We start from the raw sequence: 20,727 nt of genomic DNA on the forward strand, positions 1-20,727 counted from the left end.
GCGATGAGCTTTGGGCTCAAAAACATTGTCGTCTGGGGCTAAAAAAAAAAGTACGTCGTTATGGTTGGAAAACTTTCTCTATGGAAGTCGTGGTTAAAAAAACCCGATATTGGTACGAAACAGGAAGCGAGAACTTGTTAAAGTTACGAGTCTTGTCGACCCATCCGTCCACCCTGAGCTCCTCTCTGCAGCAACTTTGTGGATCAACGAGCGACCATCGGGACATCACAAACTTACCGAACTCCAAACAGCACAGTTGCTGACTACTATTTTGACACTTTCACGATACTTAAATAGCAGCTGGACCTTTTAAAACAAAAGTTGGAGGTCAGTCCATCGAGTCACGTTCATCCCAGACGCTCGTTCAGACACCGATCCAGATTTCGGTCACGCGGCCGCCGTCTACTCTCTCCGTCTTTCGACAGGATTTTACAACTGTTGAACATTTTTATTGGATTCGTCTGTCATCAATTTAAAGGCCTGATTTGAAAAAAATATATTGTTATTTACATACTGCTAAAGTTTATCTGAATAAGATTGAGACAGTAAAGAAAAAAATCCACTTCTCCAGTCGACTGATTTGGAAGAAAATGTCACCAAAACCTTTCCTGAACCATTTTCTGCAAATATAAATAGCAGAACTGTCAAGAGTGGAATGCTTAAAGTCTCCCTTGTAATGTTATCCAGATACCGAACTAACTCTGCAGCAAATTAATAAGCATCATTCTCGGGGCCTCGCGGGGTTTTGACTGACGGGTGGACATGACAGCCTGGCAGCCGGCGGACTGCAGCCAGACACCAATCGATAGCCGGTCCACGGCGACGAGGACGAGGCGGCTGGAGCTTTATATCACTGGATTACTGAGAGGCAACGATGCTGCAGAGAGTGTGTGTGTGTGTGTGTGTGTGTGTGTGTGTGTGTGTGTGTGTGTGTGTGTGTGTGTGTGTGTGAGTGAGAGATTTTAAATTCGACATGTGAGCAGTGTGTGTTTTTGTGCTTGTGAACATGAGCGGATGTGTTTGGTTTGTCCTTCCTGTTTGCTGTTTGCACGTTTGTTTTTCCGTATGTTTGTGCAGATGGACTGTTTGTCCACACACACACACACACACACACACACACACACACACACACGGTCGCACACGTCGTCCACCCCCTCACCTCATCCCTCCAACGCTCGCATGCCCTCCTCTCTTCCACCGCGCTGGAGGTAAAGCAGGTCGATTCAGTATTATTATGTTCCAGGAGGAAATTAAATGTTTAATATTTGAAATACTTTTGTGTATTTTCTCTTTAATTTAAAGGTATATTTTCATTCAGACTCTGTGTGTTGTACGTGGATGTAGATCGGAGGGTGTAATAACCGGATGAACTGCGAGTGATAAATTCTGACGTGTGATGTGATCGTTTTATTTGTTAAGTGTTTTATAAAGTGAAGTTTATTTTTGTACTTCCTGCAATCAATCATTTTTTTTTTTAATTTTTATCAAAGTCTCAGCTTTGCTCCTTTAATGTAAAAATTCATCTATGCCGGGATTGATTCCCACTTTATCAAACACTTCATGCGTCCATGAGGTATTTACACTTTTTCCTTTTCATACATAATTTAGAAAAATATAAAGGTGTTTTTTCACAGTTGGATTTTAATGGTTTTATATGAATCTATAACATAATTGATCCCGCTCAGTTTACTGGATCAATAGTAACATGCTGTGTGTCTGTAGTTTGTATTTTGCCGATGATGGAGAGGACTCGTCACCACTAAGAGTTTAAAAACTACTGCAAGTGCTTTTATTTTGAAAAAGTTTATGACTTTTGCTTTTTGTTTTGTTTTGAAAATCTCAAAAACAATCTTTGCTTACTTAAAAATAGCGATGTTAGCTTTTCTACAAAAGGTGCCATGAATACGTCACTCCATCGCAGTGATTCTCAAACTGTGGCACTCGCAACAGTCCAAAAAACAAAAGTCATTACATGAACGAGGAGGATGAATTTCTTTGGTCATTCTGTGTTTCCATTCGAACTCAAGTGTGCAGCAACACTATACTGTTTAAAATGGGCCACCTGGATGTGCGCTGGTCTGGGGGGTGGATGGGGGGTGGAGGGGGGCGGGGGTATACGAGCTTTACCTCCACTGTAAACCACACTGTGCTCCAGCCTGCAGTAATCATTCTGCAGTGTTAGCTTTCTGCAGCACTCTGCAATCACATTATAAAGGTGTTCTCCAGCAGACAGGCCACTTGGATAAGCATAAATCTACAAAGCAGCAATTTCTTTTTCTTTTTTTTGGTCTCAATAAAAAATAAAAAATAAAAAAAAGAAAGTAAAATAACCTCAATATGCTCCAACCTGCGGTCGTCACATTAAAGTGTCACCTCTCTAAAGCGCTATGCAATCATATTACAAAAGCCGTCCTCCAGTGAAACCGAGCTCCCGGATGAGCGTAAATCTGCGGAGATAGATTGAATCCTCGGGCCGGGGGGAGGAGAGCCGCCCCCGGGAGTGTGTTAGCAGACAAATACCCCTCGGCCCAACATTCATCTGCATAAAGCGCCGGTGCGAGGAGGTGAGTTTTGTGTAATATGTGCCGAACATCCTCCGGAGGGGAGCCACGCTCGCCGAGGCCGACCGGAGAGAAATCTCCTCCGCCTCTTCCCCCCCGTCCTCCCTCCTACGTCTCCCCCCCGACGACGGCGTCCTCTCCACGCCGACTACGTGACCCATTCGGTCTTTCCTCTCCTTTTGGTTTTCTTTCTTTATTGTCATTCTTGTCCTTCTTTCTTCGTCCGTTTTCTTTTTCCCTTCCTCGTCTTTCCTGTAATTGTCTTCCTTCCCCTTTACTGTCCTCCAATTTAGTTTTGTCTCCTCTCATTATTTTATGATTCCACGACTTTGTTATTCTATTAATTTCGCTGTCTTTTCGTCCTTTCTTCACATAATTTAATTCATTTTTCTTCAATCGTGTTTTCAGCCTTTTCCTTCAGCCCTCCGTCTCTCCCGTCTTGCTTTGACATTAACTTAATCTTTCTGCCTTTCGAGTCTCCTCTTTCTGCTGAAACTGACATTTCTAAAAAAAAAAAAAAGAAAAAGATACTGTCCGAAGCCAACAGGCCGATTAAATCGAACTACTTTGCAGCCAAAATTACGTTCGCATTCGAGACGGGAAACAAACTTGTGTCAATAAAACCCATTTAAAGAGTTATTACCTGCGTGTGCAAAGTGAGAACCTCGATCAGAGGAATCAATAGACTTTAATCTCCTGCAGGTCATTTTGTCATCCTTTCAGGTGAACACTGATTTAACGTTGTGATGCGACAGCGTCGGGTTCTTACGTCACTCTTCTGTCTCCTTATACAATATACTGTTAGCACACTAGCATAAACCAGCGCTAGTTAGATCGCTAACAGCTTTCTTTGGTAAATCTTTGGTGTCGAGACTTTGAATTTTTCATTATAAACAGGATTTATCAACATCAACATCAACTTTTCTTCTTAAATGAACTAAAAAGTCTTTTTTAGTTCATTTAAGAAGAAAAGGGAAGCATGAGGTTTAAAGTTCTGTCTTGATGTTTGCACTAAGTGTTGTTTTGAGCCTTACAGTATTCTTGATTATTACAGCAACAGGACTGAAGGGCTCGACTCGGTCTGTGGCATCTTTAAATGATAAAGTCTTCATCCGCCGCTCCGCAGATATGATCCTTCTGTGTCTGATTACTACGGGTATGAAAAAAAAAATGCCATTGAAAGAGAGAGACTCTGTTGGGTTTGCAGACTAAAGACCCCAATTACCTCCTGAGCTTTATTCTGCCGGCCGACGCTGTCAGCTTCACAGGAAGTGAGGGGTTTATATTAGCGGGCAGCAGCCCGTCTGCCTCCGGGGCTGCTGAGATGCAGAACTTCCCCACCGGCTCGGCAGAAGAGAAAAAAAGACACTGCAGAGCTAATAAGAAATCATTTCTCATTTTAATGTTCAAATAGCGGGAGGAGAGTTTTATATATATATATATATATATATATATATATATGAGGAGGCTGAGAGATGTGTGAGAGAGGAAGGGAACGTCAATCAGTCTTCCAAGTAAGGATGTCAGTGAAATTGTTAATGTCGGTTTTGGGCTATGCATTAATGATACTCATATCGTTTCTCTTTTGCAGTACAATGTACGTACTGTGATAGATCTCCCTTTCATGCTGCTGAATGTATGAGGCTACTGAAGGCCGTGTTACAAATCAATGAGCAGGTGGCAGAGTAATAAATAATGTTGTTTTTATTAGTTTTTTTTAATATGCTGGCTCAACCACAAAAAGTTTCCTACTTCGATCTAAAAAAAAAAAAAAGTATGAAATATTAAGATATATCAGCCAATACAGTGATTTTAAATGTACCGTGTGAGCAATTGGGTTTATTGTAATTCACTAATTTGATCAAGTAGCCTTTAAGTACGTCGGAGGTTTTTACAGTTGACCAAAAAAAGGTTAATTTACTGTATTCTCCTGGAAATATTTTTACTTTTGCCTCCTCTTCGACCAGTAAAAAAACACCAACAAGTCTCGAGGAGCCGCACGATTGAGCTATTTTATCGAAAATTCAAGCCAGCATTTGGCTCAACCGGAAGTTAGCCGGCTTGGCTTGCGTAAAAATCTCTGGTGTTACGATTCCTCCGCCCAGCACGTGAATATCTCGCCAGGTACCAGATTTTTAAAAACTCTTAGTGCGTTCATTCGGGGGTCGTGTTTGACCGCGAACACGAGAAGAGTCCAGATGAACGGCGCCCTCTTGTGGTATTCACGACGTCAGAACTCTCGATTGTTTGGTAAGCACCGAGTTCACGAGTTGTGACGTTGCAGAAATCGCCGCGGTACGTGGAAGTTCACTTTTGGTCGGACGTTAACCTGATATATTTTAATATTAGTCACGTAGAGTTTTGTTAAAACTGTTCGCCCTCCGCGGCTTCTAGACACCATCCACGTTGCCGTCGCTAAGAATACCGCGAGCACGACTTCCCATCTTGTAACCGTGACTACCATCCGACCGCCTCCATCTGTCTACTGCAAACTACGCAGAGATTAATCGGCGTGGCTGATGTAAAAATTCCAGCGCTGTAGCTTTAAAGAATAAAAAAATAAGTTGTGTTTTTTTTCAAACCTGCGTCGCTCTCTGTTGACTGTGTTTGGCAATGTTGCCCAAAAATATCACCCAGTGCACCACCTCCGCTGTTCGCTTCATCGCCGACTGTAATTGCCTGGAAAGTCCTGCAGCTAGTAATTTTGCAGGACAGACCATGTGAGTGTGGATTGTGTACGGTGGGGGTGGTGGGGAGGTGTATGTGTGTGTGTGGGGGAGGGGAGGGGGGGTCTAACATGGCCCCCCTCTCTGTGCATGCAAATTAGGGCCACGTACACATTAGTTACGACTGACGGGAGCCACTGTGTGAAAGGGCTTGCTGTGCTACGAGGGTTAGCATGTTAAGCTAACGTGATAAATAGTCTGAGAGGGATTCTTCAACACGGAACAACAAATGGAGTTAAGTGTTGCAGAGCTGCTCTGTACTCTATTGTACTCTATTGTACTCTACTGTACTCTATTGTACTCTACTGTACTCTACTGTACTCTATTGTATTCTACTGTACTCTATTGTACTCTATTGTACTCTACTGTACTTGTATTCTTATTCAAACCATATTTACTGTAGTTGAATGTACTATACTGTGCAATACTCTGTAAATTAATTCCTTTGTTTTATTGGTTTCTTGCTGAGTTTGGTAAAGAAACTCAGAAAAAGCTGTTTTGTGTGTGTAACTTTTTTTGACTCGGCTCGTTTTTGTTTGTTTTTGTCTCCATTGAGCGCCACACGAATTCAAAACACAATTCGGGATGAAAAAACATGATGTTTTCGTAAAAACTTGTGCCGAGTCAGCATCTGTGGTACCGCAGCCGATAGGTGACACAGGAGGATGCAGTTGTTAACAGCTCTGTACGACTCGTTGCTACAGTCGACCCGCGGCGTTGTTCTGTGCGCTATAATCATAAAAGGAAAAAAAAATCTCTGCAGCGCTTTATTTACTCCTGAAATAAAAATGAGATAAAAAAAAACAAAAACCAGATCGTTGATTTAAAGGCTGGATAACAGCTCGTAGGACACGGACCCCGTCAGCCTGCTCGTGTTTCAGGCAGACGTGTGTGTTCATATTTCCGTCATCAAACTTCTCTTTGAATCTTATCAGTTCAGTTTTCAACACAACAATCTGGATGCACAAATATTCAGCACCCGGTACACATTATGTTTAACTTAACATTAAATTAGACAGACTTACACATCAGCTATCATCAAGTGCTTACTGTAAAGCTAAAGATTAAAGTACATTTTCTGATCAGCAAATTTTACAGTAAAAGTGTCAACATTTGTCTTCATGAAGGAGACAAAAACTAGATTTTCTTTTGCCAGAAAACGACATGTTTCACCACTAATGAAACAATTAAGGCATTAAGGGAGAAAAATGCCCGTGTCAGCATGATAAATTAAGTGCAGCTTAAAGTTTTTGCTGATGTTTAACAAAAATACTCAATTCCTCTTGTCACAGTGATTTCTAGACATTTTAACTGATACAACCCGCAGCAACACACGGCAATCTCTCTCTCTGTATATATATACTTTAACCAAACAGGGCATTTCCCCAATGTTTTCCTAATTTTCTCCAACATTCGGAAAATGCCTCCAGCATTTGAATGAGTGGCTGTGAAACACAAAAAGAGGGTCAGGGAAGAAAAGAAGAAAGAAGACAAAAGAAAAAACAGGGAAAAAAGTACCTTTCTTGTGAGTAGCTTCATTTTTGGAGCCTTTGGGGTCTAATAAAAAAAAGATCAGAATTAAACACAGCATATACTAACAACACGTTACCAACTATATACGTTGTTTGTCCTCGTTAAGGAAAACAACCGCTTTCTCTATCAAGGAGCGAAAACAAGACAGCAAGGCTCGATTATCTACGGTGTCGCACTGCTGCCAACACTCAGCGAGGGGTGAGTGTGTGGCAGACTCAAAGGGGGGGAGGGTGGGCAGGGAGGAAAGGGGGGCAACATACTGTGAAGGCAATAGCAGGAAGGAGGGGATGCACGAGTCTGCAGAAGTACAATCTACTGCCATACTGCAGCGGGCAGGAGAGAGGAGAGAAGGCGATGCACTGAGATGAAGAGCAGGAGGGTTGCAATGCAGTTCTGTCAAGAGGAGCCGAAGTAAGACTAGCAAAATGCACTAGAGGAGATGCAAGAGGCCGGAGAGAAAGAGGAGGAAGAGGAAGGAGGGCGGGGAGAGTGCAAAGACTACATGTCAAACTGGCTTCATTTTGGGTTTGTTTTTGTTGTTGGTTTTTTTTGCCTCATTTGGCCTTTAAAGAAATAACATCGCTTTTTTGTTGTTGTTGTTGTTGTTGTTGTTGTTGTTTCTGTTCATTTTGGGCAACAGGTTGATGGTGAGTTCCATAATCCCACAACAACTTTAGATGAAAATGCACCAGTCCAATAATAAAGTTTTCAAAATGGAGCTGTGTAAACCCCCCCCCCCCAAAAGGATTCGGATAAATGATTGCTGCTGCTTCCTTTAAATGGGCGCTATTAATTTGAAGTAATTTGGTTGAAATGGAGCCCATTGGAATGACAAAAGGTTCGACTTCCACCCCCCAAAAAAACCCTGTAAATCTTCAAGTTCTAACAAATGGGCCACGTCATTTCAGTCGTAGCCCAGAAAGAGAACTTTTTTTTTTAGTCTGCAGAGAGGCTGATTTATAATGGAAAAACGCCAAGTTGCTAATGTCAAAGGAATTGGAAGTTAAGGCCGAACGATTCATTGCTCTGCAGTGACAAGGCCTTTTCCCCCGCTGTTCACTCGGGGAAAGTTACCGTTCAACTAAAGACTCCTGCCTGATGTGCCACTGAAGATCAGGGGTTTATTGGATTTGGTCTAGAAAAGTTCAAGCAAGTACAAGAAGCAAAGACAAAAAAGTTTTACCCTCCCGTTTGTTCGGTAGATGAACCACCGACCCCCGGAAACACGACGCAAACCCGACCCGGCGTCATTTAAACGAATCCGTACTAGAAGTATCCTGAAGATCAACCAGTGTTCAGCTCGTTCTGACCTTCAAACGTTAAATGGTTCTCAGGAAAATAAAGACCACATCTTTCTCTTCCAATTACTCGAAACTATGAACACAGACCAGAAAAATGTCCTCTAAATACATGCAGAGGAGAGTTTTCTTTCCCTTTCTTCTTTCATATCTCAGATTTGTTGATTGATGTCCTATTTTGCCTCCAAACTGCACTGAACTCGGTACGCCGGGCTTCAACCTGCTTTGCTGTACTTGACAACTGCCATTGTGAAGGATGGCAACTACGCCGAGTAGAAGTCTGGGAGCGATATTGTAATCTGTCATTGTCAGCCCGACAAAAAAAAGAAAAGAGAAGGGAAAAAAAAAGGAAATGGCTTCTAAGATAGATGGAAAGTATTCGTCGTGACCATGAACTGTTGTAGACAGGTGACTTAAACTCTATAATCTGCCTGAATCCATGAAAGGCAATTTTTCCTCCCTCCTCTGCGCACGACAATCTCTCTGTGTCAGGGCTAAGCCCGAGCTTAGCCCCACGGCCAGGCGGCCTGTCGAACATCTGAGCACCTGATCCTGGCATTAAAACCACAGCAGCTTTGGGTTTCTTTTTTGGGAGGGGGCGGGCTTTGCTTTTACTGGCAGCGGGGGATCTCATAACGCAAGCTAATTACTAGCACGGCGCAGAAATCAATTCTCCTGTCTTTGCAGGGGAGGTGTTAAAGCAACAAAACAAAAAACAACAACTCGTCTTTGTGTTGGAAAACAAAGGAGGTTTTTTTTTCTTTGTTAAATGAGTAAAAGGATTTTCCCTAAATATTCCTTCCTGTCCTCCGTGTACTGCCTCCAAGGTGGGATTACACACATCGGACGTGTAAATCCTAGAAAACAGCAGCTCGCCGTCTTCATCATTGTGTCACAGCGGTAAACAATTACACATCAGCCTCTCCATCAGATTGAAACGTTCAGCTTTAAACCTTTTTTTTCCCCCTCCTCTCCTCACGCTGGTAATTAGAGGTGTGATGGGTTTCCACAAGAGGACTGAACGGCCTTTTTATTTTTTTTTCTGAAGCAGTATTCCCCCCTTCTTATAAACTTATTAGCCACGGACCAGCGGGCTGCAGAGGGAGGACGACGGAGTAATGTAGCCATCAACCCTTCCTACACATCCCAGATTAGCGTCGCCGTAAGCTGCAGAGAAGCCACGTTGGTGGCTATCTATAGATCAAAGAAGAAGCAACAATGACGGGAGGTATTTATAGCCACGATGTGGACTTCATTCATTTTGACAACACGGCTCATTTGAAAGCGCTCTAATTATCATGTTTTTCTGTTTTTAGCTCACGATAATGACTCCATTTAAAGTGTTACTTCTGGCTGCAAAATCCTTGCAAACATCATTGCCTCTTTGCCTCCCCCCGCCCCCCCTCGCATCAGTCTCCCTTTCAGTCCGACTTGAGTGCTCTCGTACGTTTGGCTGCCTTTTACCATTACCCTATTCAATATTCCTCTCTTCGTTGCCCTTGCCATTCCGCCTCCTCCTGCTAGACGCTGAAGCGTGATCAATATTTTTGTCATAACTCAGGGGAGAGTCACCTCTGCGACGACATTAAAATTCCTCGCTCCGTGCAATATAGTCCCCATCCAAATTTCCTGGCTTGGAAAGGATGAGGCCATTACCCAGAATACTAAAAAGAGCCATGAGACCTTCCTCGGCCGAGTGTCCGTTCACTCCAGCAGGATTTCTGTGTTCGTAGACACTCGCAAAGTAAAAGGAGGAGGGGGAAGTAGATGTGTATCCAGGGATGCTTTTTTTTTTTTCTTTCCACGTCTGCTGCAAGTGTTACACATACAGGAACTGAAATCCACTGGGAACTGTGTTAGCATCAAAAGTCCAGGCGCTAAGCTAGTGGAAACACATTTTGTGTTTGCAGTTTGAGGCCCTGGATTTGCACTTTTTTGCCATCTGCAGGTTTTTCCGATCTCCCGTCGTAAGCAAATCTCCCCGTCGTCCGTAAACCATTTGCAATGCTACCTTCCCTTTCCTCTCCATCACCTCTTCCTCCTTCTCTCTCCCGTTCCCTCACCCCATTCATTTCCTTTTTTTATTTTTTTTTCTCCCCCCCGCAGCCTTTCCACCATCCTACGCTCATTACCTTATGCCCATTAATCCCATTAAGTAGCCATTAAACAAGTGCTGATAAGACCAAATGAACGTCAAGCTCCGACAGCTAATAACTACAGTCCCACCTCGACCCGTTCAACCCTGGAGAGGAGAGAAGGAGACGCAGGGAGGAACGAGGAGGGAGAAATGCGACACAAAGGGAGTGGTGTGTCTTTGTGTCGTGAACAAGTACTCCGGCGGTGAAACGAGAGGAGGAAGTTAACATGTAAACACAACGCCATATTTTGGTGTATTTACTCACGTTTACTTGTTCAAACAAGAATTGAGCTCAGCAGCAAAGTGACCCGGTGGTGGAGTATTATTTCTTTTATTTTTTATTTTTACTCTGATCATCACGGGGATTTAAGAGCAGTGAGAAGGAGGGAGCTTTGCCAAATCAGCCGTGGGAGCAGCGTGAAATAAAAGGATTGCATCCGAAGAAGCAAACTTGAACTAAGGCAACTGCTGCTGCTGTTCAAGAGCGCCGGGGATGAAAAACCTGCTGAAGCACACAAGCCCTGACGCACGCCGAGTTTACGGCTGGCGACACATTTGGGGTCTTTTCAGGCGCTGATTCCTGCCTCGCCGGAGGAGTGGGGGTGGGGAGGGTGGAGGTTGAGGGGTGTTAAATCACGATATATATATTTCCGGCTCGCTCGCAGCTCCGTTCTGGTTCGAGTTTTTTTTTTTAAACCAGAAGCTCGCTCGCGGCCGTCGTCCTCGCCGCCGCCGCCGCCGCTCGGCTTGAGTGATGAGGAAGGACAAGGTTATGGCAGAGAGGGAGAGGGGAGTCGCAGCTGCAGTCTGTGCCATTCATCAAGCGTGTGCACGCACACTCGGACACGAGGAAATCACACAAACACAGACACCAGCAAGAAAAACACGCCTTTTCCCTCCAACCAACGATCTCACTCTCATTCACGCTCGTTTATCTGCGCGGCACCATGTGGCCATTCGTTACCCAGAGGTTGGACATCTGAAAGGTCCCGGTGTTGCCCGTGGGCTCGGAGACAGAGGAAGAGCCCCGAGGAGAGGGTGAGATGGAGGGAGGTTAAAGGAGAGGAGGAGCACGGGGCGATCTCCGTACCGGTGACCTTGTCTTTTCTTTCACGCAAGAGGAAAGTGAACAGTTAGGGGAGAAAGGGATGAGTGGAATCAAAAGGAAGAGAATGAAAAGATTGATTACAGGACAAAGTGGGACAAAAGGTAGAAAGAGGAGAGGAAATAGGTACGAAGGACAAAAAAAGATGACGCGTAAGGTTTCAAAACGAAGAAGGAAGGATGGAAGAAAGTAATCAAGGATGAAAGAATAGAAAACGATGTTATGACAAAGTCGGAAGTGAGACTGAAAGAAAGGACGAACTCATAGATTATAGATGTCTTGTCCTGAATGTGTCAGGAGTGTTTGCGCTCCTCTTTCCGATGCTGGAACCTGCTCAAGTCAATCGGAAGCGTTTTTTTTGTTTTTTTTTGCCCACTCAGTGGACACCCGGTCATGATCAGTGTAACTTCCTATCGTGGTGGCATATTCGTAGCCCCTGGGCATATCTCATCTCTTTTCCTCCTCCCGTCTTCCCCTCCGTCTACTGTTGCTGCACGGCAGAATTAGCGGAGGCCGCTTTGATGAGTGCGTTAAACTCCGGAGGTGGAAGAGGAGAGCAACTCATCTCGCATTTGGAAAAACCCGAGCTGAACTACAGGGCCACTAAGTAGCTCCAACGTTCGGTATTGCGGCAACATTGTAACACCGCTGATCGGAAACGTTGTAACACCGCTGATCGGAAACGTTGTAACACCGCTGATCGGCAACGTTGTAACACCGCTGATCGGAAACGTTGTAACACCGCTGATCGGAAACGTTGTAACACCGCTGATCGGAAACGTTGTAACACCGCTGATCGGAAATGTTTGAACATTCCGAAAGGAGTTCTAGAACCGAGTTTTTTCCAGCTGTTACAACGTTGCAGAACGCCACTCGATTCTTCCGCGCTAGTTTTGCTATGTTGTGCGGTTAGCCATAAAGTTACAGTAGTTAACGGTTGTGGTTCATAAACACGGTTTGACGTCACCAGTTAGTCGGTTTGGGAAAGAACAGTGGCAACTTGACACGAGAGCTGACAAACTAACAAACTAGCTGACGGACAATCAAGATAGCAAGTTTATTAGTGAGCCAGTTTAAGTTTCTGGAAGTTAGTGACTGTTTTTCATCACTTCTCATTTAGGAAAGTGTATTTTCGGACATGCCTTAATTTTGACAGGCTAGCATGGATGTATTCAGAGAGCTGCCTCAGCGTTGCAGCTCATTTGTCCCAGTGGTCACTTGCGGTATTGCAACGGTATTTCCGCATAGGTTTCAGTCGGGTTTCACTCTTTCTATCATAAACTTTTGTTCCGTGGAGGTTTCATGTCTATAAAACCTCTCAAATGGAGTTTGTGTGACATCATCACAATGCAATGTATGCACAACGTAAAAGCATACGCAGAAGCTAGATCATTTTTTTGGGCTAATACACTAGATGAGAATTTTTTTTTTTCAAGTGAGTATCCAGCTTTTCTTTGTCCATCCTCGCCGGCTCGCCAACACCGCAGCGTTGTCGTTGAAAAGTTAGCAGTTCTTTTGTGTAATTCTGAGCAAACCAAAATCAAACTGTCTTTATGAACGTCTGAGACTGTTTTTAAAACTGGAGCACCGTTATGGACCATTTTTAAGTAAACTGTCAAACTATGGTTCCAGGGCACACAGGGGTCCTTAAGAGGTGTCTGTGTGGGTCCAACGTAAAATGAAGATTCATTTGATTTTACTGTGATTTGATTCAGTTATCTCAAAAAACACTATTAATAAAAATGATTATTGACATTATTATTATTATTATTATTATTATTATTATTATTATTATTATTATTATTATTACTGAGAACTGTTGCACTATTCCAGTTCTTCCTTTTGTCCCCAACTGACTCCCCTGCTGTGCAAGATGAAATTTTTTTGTTCCTTTTCCCTTCGAGTTTATTAAGTAGCAGAGCTGTCAAGCTGTTTATTTCACGAGTGTGATTAATGCAGTAGTGTAGCTAGCTGGTAGGGGACACACACACACACACACACACACACACTCACGCACACTCACGCACACACACACACACACACACACACACACACACACACACACACACACAGAAAAAAAACTGCACGAATGAGCAAGTCAGAGACCTCACGCTATGCCACTCTGTCGACCTGACAGCCATGACACGCCTGGAAATTCACATCAGGCTGTGTCTGCTAACAACGGACCCTGACACAATTAGTTAAGCAGATTACATAAAAGACAGGCTCATCCTCTTGAACATGTATCTTCATCACAGATCACCCATTAGTACACATATAGCCCCCCCCCCCCCCAAATAAAAAAATATAATACCTATTTAAGAGCCTTTATAATTTGAACTTTGTGTTGCAGTGGAATTTTTTTTTTTTTTTTTTTTTTTTTTTTTAAACTCACTGACGTCAGCTGCAGGATTGTTATTATTCTCTGCATGTGTCGCACACAACCGGAGACTACTTTCATCTGCATTTGACTTTTTTTTTTTTTTTTATTACATCACATTAGAGGAAGGAAAAAAACATTAAAGCTATAAATTCCAATAACTGCCACATCGGCCTGTTTAAATCTTGATTTGTAAAAGGTCAGTGCAGCGCTAGCCTCCGTAAATCACACTGGATCGTTGCCAATCAGAGCTGAGGAATAAAAACCAAATTAAAAAGGAAAAAAAATTGAAAATGGACTCCAAAACTGAATGCAGACGAACACCTGAACAAATTCTCGGCAGGTTCAGGAGAGACGAGCGGGTTTCAGCTGTTTTGCAGCCGCGGCAGGTTTAATAATACACACTTAGTCACGGTAAAACTCCTCCACTCCTCTCAGTACCGTCCTGCGTTAGCTGAGGTATCCCACTTACACAGATCACCATATAATGGTTTACACCATTATGGGCTCAGCGGAAAAAAAAAAAGAAAGAAAAAGAAAGCTCCATGGCAGCATTCGTGTTTTACACATTCTAGCGGTCTGTGCTTAGTGTACAAAATATCAGGACTCCTTTTAATTTCAACTGTTAAATCTGCTTCAGAGATGAAGGAGAGACGCAGACGAGGATGCAAACGGCATCACATCCCGTACATGATGCGAGCAGCACTCGGATGGATCAGTAACGAGATGCTGTGCATCGGCCCTCCAGGTTTTTATCAGAGCTAAAGGACGAGGTTCACGGGGACGTCGTCAGGGCTCTCTGACCTTCAGCTCTCACTTCTGGTCTCCATGTAGTGCATGAAAGCTGATTTCATCACAGACGTATCGGTATTTTTTTTTTTTTTGCCATAATGCAGAAAAAGATGCTTGAGGTAAATTATAAATGATTCATTTATATTTACAGTTATTTATAAATGATGAATTCCCAGTGAAGTTTTACTGTTTTGGTGCACTGAGGTCGGTATGGACAATAAACTGTAAAACATATTGCCTCTATTACATCTAGAGAGTATTAAGTGTAAATAAGTAAACACAAGAAAAAGTACATTGGTGATCACCAACACTAAATCAAATCAGCCAAACCAAAGGTCACGATTATAACCTTTGAAACTCCACTTGCCACATCTCTGGTTTTGTTTCTCAGGTTCCTGTAAAACTTTAAAATGAATCTCATCTCGAATTCACCCTTAAAAACAACGTAGTTACAACTTTGGATTGAGTGACTTCAACGTCACACGTACCTCTTCTTACTGATTGAACCCATGTTCACATCCAAAGCAAATTAACATTGTAATAGAAGGTTTAGTTTTACTCTTCAGATTATAAGGTGAGAAAGATGAAAAGGTCAGAGTGTCCTAACAGAGCCTGTACCTCCATGTTAATACAAAATAAATCAGAGGTACACGGAGTATTGTAGAGGCCAGATTTAGGATGATTGAAACTATTCGAAATTCTACAGAAAATTCTATCAAAAGTCTGCCAGTTTATACCAAATCAACCAGACGAGACCAATGTGACATCTCCACGGCAACGGCTCTGGACTTCCATTTTAACTGCCGTCTTTTTAAGCTTTTTTTTGTAGTTGAATAAAATGTCCAGCATCTTAAAACATGAAGCAGAATAGTGCTCGTGAGTTACTCGCAATAGTTCGATTTTTAGTCGTAATGAAATGGCAAAAACAAGATCAAGGATCAAGAATTTGAAGCCGCCAATGGGTGCGTCGGCAAGCTTGCGACTTGATCAGCTGAGTCTCAATCAAATTTTCCATTCACTACTTTCAAAGAAGTTTGTCTCGTTGCGAGTATTTGGTCTGAACTGGGCTTTTGTTTTGTAGTCGATAAAAGATCCAAGACTGATTTTGATACTTTAAGAACAGGTGACATATTTGGGATTCGATGGGAGATGTGTTCATGGGGAGGTGGAATATTACAAGGGTACCAATATTTTGTACACAAATGACCTTACAAACTAAATGTATAGCAGGAAACCTCCGTTATGGCAGCGTTTAACATGCAACAAGGCTCAAATATACCGTTTTATTCTAATGCAAGCTGAAAAACACGAGGTGAAACCAATCCCAGTTTTGTTTCTTTAAATTTGTGAACAGAAATTTCCGCCTGTCCCCTTTATTCTAAAATCATTTTTAAATAAGATGCTGTATAATTTTTTTTTTTAAAGCTCGTTGTATTATTCATCCACTTTAATGAATCTGGAGGATTGCCCCAGATCTCTAATGTCGTCCAGACCGTATTCCTATTGGGAGAAAGTTTAATATAGAAACCTCTGACATGAGTCTTTATGGGGGCTTCCATTCAGGGAGAGGTCACTAAATATTATATTATCATCACCATCATCATCATCATCATCATCATCATCATGAAATCATAGTTAGCAGCACGCTCGCAGGAGAGAGGCACATTACCTTGACCACCAAAACAAGCACTCAGGATACTGTGTGGATACCAAGGAATGTAGCCAACTAGCATCATGACAACTAGATATCCTTCAACATCTTAATGGGGATGTTGTATTTGTCATCAGATTGGGGCTTAAAGTGCAGGGACAGGGTTATGTTAAGAAAAGAAAAATGGGGTTTGGGGTCTAACACCTAAAAATAACCTAATTCTGACTTTAGTAAGTTGAGCAATGTGCAGAATTACCTTTGTTCGACACTGTAAAGGGCAAATAAAAGAGATTGACAGATTGAGAACAACCAAAAACATTGAGACGGTTAAACAAAGAGAGCAAAATTTAAGCAATATCAATGTATAAACTTATTTTTCCAGTGAATACAAACCTTTTCTTTGTAGATAATCTTGGCTAAACCTTGGCTAAAAAGAGGCATTTAAAGAAGGTAATGAAATGCAGAAACAACACGAGGCTACATTCCCGTTTTATCCGACTGAGTCTTGGTGGCGACGCCTACCTTTGAAATTCGGTCGGATTCTGGCGTCGTAACCCGAAACTTTGCCCATGAGTTTGTCCAGAAACTCGGACGGCGGCATCGGGGTGGCGGCTTTCCTCGCCGCAGCTTCTTTCGACGCTGCCAAGCTGCAAGACAGAAAAGGTGCATCTGGTTAGAGACGGACGCAAACGTTGTCAGATCGTAAAAACAACCGGCGGCGGGTTACTCACACAGGGACATGCGGCAGCACAAAACAGATTACAGTCAGAGAGATTATTAGCGTGTTAATCAATCTGTGTTTTCGTTTGTCCCTTCGGGGCTACTGTAGAAACATGGCGGTCCAACATGGCCACCCTCTGGGGATGAGGACCCACCTCCCACATGCCCGATACGTACGGCTCACTCTGAGCTGGTGAAAATCCAATCATTCTTAGTTTCAGGTGATTAAACACGAATGAAAACATAATTATGAATAAGTTATTTGATTTCTGCCAACAGAGCCTCCAAACTCCTGTAAAATAAACCTTTTGAAAAGTGTAAATGCACCTTTGTGATGAAGTGCTGATCTGACAAACTTTAATCTGGAGACCCGTCGACGCCGAAGCATCAAACCGTTTCATTTAATTCAATTAGATTAAAAACAGAATTATTCAAGGTTTAACACATTCGTGGTCATCGCACACGCTTGTTTTCGTGGAGTAGTTACTCAAACTAATGCTCTCATTCACTTAACCGCTGCGTGTCCTGCTGAGTGCCACATTGATTTTACAAGAAGGCCGAGTGTATTTACACAGTCGACTTCTTTACCTTCTTAAAGCCCATCGTGCTCATTAGATGCTCTCTGCATCATGTCAAATCCCCGGTACGGCCTTTAGACGCACAATAACTCTGGCGCTCAATAACACACACACACACACACACACACACACACACACACACACACACACACACACACACACACACACACACACACACACACACACACACACACACACACACTCTATGATCACAGGACTGAGCTGAAAGATGAAACCCGGTTTGTTCCCCAAAGAGAAAAATCTGCGGAGAGAATCGATAGCTGTGAAACATTTGACTTGATATATGCAGTAAGCGTCGCTGCTCGATACACGTCACCGGACTCGTGTTCCTCGGATTTAATGATCCGAAGAGTGACTCATATCCTGTTATCACTTTACCGTGTCTAGCAGGTTCAACCGTGAACGCCCCGTGAATATACTGATGGCTTAATAGTGTATTTATCGTCTCATCTGTCATAATTAAAAACAACAGACTGATATCTGGCTCTGATGGCATTTTATTAAGTCGAGATCAGATCTAACAGGAAGTGAGGGTTTCTGGGACTTCCTGTTCAGACTGTCTTCCAGGCGAGTTGTAGCTCCTCTAAAACAAGCCTTAATAAGTTTCACCCGTCCCTCGTTGTTCTCCTCTCCTTAGTGTATTTAGTCTACGGCTGTGTTCCAGAACTGCGTACTTTCATGCTAACGCTCATGATTTTTGCGTTCTTAAGTGCACTACAAGCAGCCGGGAACACGTTCATTTCTCGATGAAATAATTGAAGTCGGCAAGCGATGCATTCAAATGTTATGGTTGTTTCCGGCGTGCTGCTTAAGACTACACCACCCTGTCAAAATTAAAGTACTACACAACATGTAAGAGTACTACATGTGAGTACTAAGGGAAGTGCATCATGTCGTCCTATTTCGGCCTCCTCACCTGTTTCAGTAGTTTTTACTCTGATTAGATTGTTTCTGCTTCGGACGTCTCAGCTCTGCGTTTTGCTCGTTGCCTTTTCTTCCTTTTGTATTTTGGACTTCAGCAGTTTTTTTTTTTTGTAAGTTTCAACTCCAGCTGGTTTTCTGTGTCTTTGTACTTCAGCTGTTTGTAAGCAGTTTGAAACTCGGCTCCCGTTTTGGATATGAAAAGCTTTTTGTTTGCTTCGGACCTCTTGTCTCCGCTGTTCTGCGTTCGGGTCCGTCTCTCTTCCAGTGAACATAACGCCGATATTTCCTGACTTTCCAAAACGCCCCGCATGTCTAAAATCTTCAGTGAACAATACACCCATTCTGTTATTTAGGTTTCAGAGATAAAGATCAGAAGTTTTGTGGTTTGTTTGTTTAGTTTTTCGGACTTCATCCATCATTCCTTCATTCATTCGGGTGAAACAGCTGATTTTCCGTTCTTGTGCCACAGGCCGTGAAAAACATTTTCAAAAGTCAAGTGTTGGGATTTGAAAAGCGAAATGCTTTGCTGCCTCGGCGAGATTGGAAGTGAACTGACAGTGACTTCCTTCTGAGCGAGGACCGAGCTGACCCGTGGACCCCTACAGTGGAACCGCATTAGCGGACACTTGTAGTGCAGTTTGTGTTTCATTGCATAATTTCCCCGCTGCGCCTGGAGAAAGAGCACGGACAGCACTGCGATCGCGGGCTATAAATACGCCGCTGTACTGACCCATTTCATCCCACTACAGCTTCGCAACGAGCCTCGTTAACAGAGACGACGCGGGAAGAACTCGGAGACCTTTTCACCGTGTCGGTTTGTGTCTCTGAATTAGTTCATCAATGAATCAGCTTTCAGAACCGTTGACTTTTTGCACCGCTCCATCATCTCCTCTCTGGTCACATGACTAGATTCAGAAAGATCTACATCTAGATTTCAGAAGAACTTTAGAACAGCTTCCGCTTCCAGATCAGGTCGTAAAATTCAACACCAGCGTTCAAAACTTTTGAAAACATGTATTTTCTCTGCCATTTCTACCTGAAGCTATTATTTTTTCTGTATCAATTACTTCTCACTTGTTATTGAGGCTTAGTATTGTTTTCTTGTTCTTTTAATTTGTTTTTAATTGATGAATCGTTTCAAGTCTGATTAGTTTGAATTCTGTCAGATATTGTGCACTTTGGTCAACTCGTGTGGTGTATAAATGTGCTAATATAGATAAACTGACTTTATTATAGACGACAGAAAGGGTAGACAATGTTTTTGCTGCGTAGGCATTCTTGTTACAAACTCAGGACCTACAGCTGCTGCTATTAGTGTCTTAAAATGGTTTGCACAGTTTGAATCGTGCTTCCAAATAATGTCGAGTCAGGGCCGATGACTCTGCTGTTTCTACTTTATCCCAAATGTTTGTAAAAATATTAAATTCCACATTAATTCAGGCTGAATTTGGAGGAAATATGGAACATATCGGATGTCTTGTTCATCATTTATAAGTAAAAAAAAAAAAGTGAAAGAAACCTGATGAGAGAGTCAAGAGTTCAAAGTTTAGATCATACCTCGTATGACTGTTGATTATTGCTGTGACTGAAAGCAATGTTTAATTTATTTAAAATGTGGCTGTCAAAGAAGCTGCTTTCCTGATCCGAAACCTCCTTGAACATTCGAGCCTAAACACGATTCATACATTTTAAAGACAAAAAAAAAAGATTCCAGGCCTGAAGGGAATTTTCCCGGACGTACATGTTTTATTTCAGATCTGCCGGAGCCGAAGTTTGGTCGAGCAAGCAGAAGTCCTGGACTTGTGTTTATGAGCAATAATTCATCTCGGTGCTGGAACATTTTCACTTTGCAGCACTCAGACATCCAGCGAAGCAGCAGTCAGTCAGTCAGCCATCAGGAGATCCGAGTATCAATGATTGAAAACACACAAAATTATTTCCTGAGAAAGTTCAGGCTGCAAACTGGAGCAACATCAACTGAAAGTCTGTTTTTCTTTGCGTTTTTAGACTTTTTGAAGTTCACAAAGTCCTTTTAGGTGAATAAAACTCATCACCTGAACTTCCTGACCTTTGAATAGATGCTTGAATATTTCCTATAAGAGCAACACGGAGAGTTTGAAGTGCTAAATGTGACGATTATGCAGCTGTTAGCTGCATCTCCTGATGAGTGTGGGGGAGGAGAGCACCGCTGCTTGCATTAATCTCCCATAAATTAAAATGACAGATGATACAGTCGATCACGTTTAAATTTTCACCTTCTAAATGTTAGAAGCTCTAACCGTGACTTTCAATATGGTAAAC

The 20,727-nt window shown here is 42.6% G+C and overlaps 1 protein-coding gene across 3 annotated transcripts in view; it reads right to left on the minus strand.

Moving 5' to 3' along the window:
* Positions 1-20,727, minus strand: part of glra1 (glycine receptor, alpha 1) — a 98,428-nt gene that overhangs the window by 57,818 nt on the left and 19,883 nt on the right. Inside the window, exons 2-4 of one of the 3 annotated variants that reach the window (XM_069169416.1) lie at positions 16,706-16,830; positions 16,440-16,451; positions 6,806-6,844 (exon numbers count right to left, since the gene is read on the minus strand). In XM_069169416.1, the coding sequence (XP_069025517.1) occupies positions 6,806-6,844; positions 16,440-16,451; positions 16,706-16,830 (176 nt within the window). The remainder of the gene's footprint in view (positions 1-6,805; positions 6,845-16,439; positions 16,452-16,705; positions 16,831-20,727) is intronic. The other 2 variants (XM_069169417.1, XM_069169418.1) reach the window with 2 other exon arrangements.

Source organism: Embiotoca jacksoni, unplaced genomic scaffold (genome assembly GCF_022577435.1).
Source record: "Embiotoca jacksoni isolate LCO1_2020_lvr unplaced genomic scaffold, fEmbJac1.0.p SCAF_45, whole genome shotgun sequence".
NCBI lineage: Eukaryota > Metazoa > Chordata > Actinopteri > Embiotocidae > Embiotoca > Embiotoca jacksoni.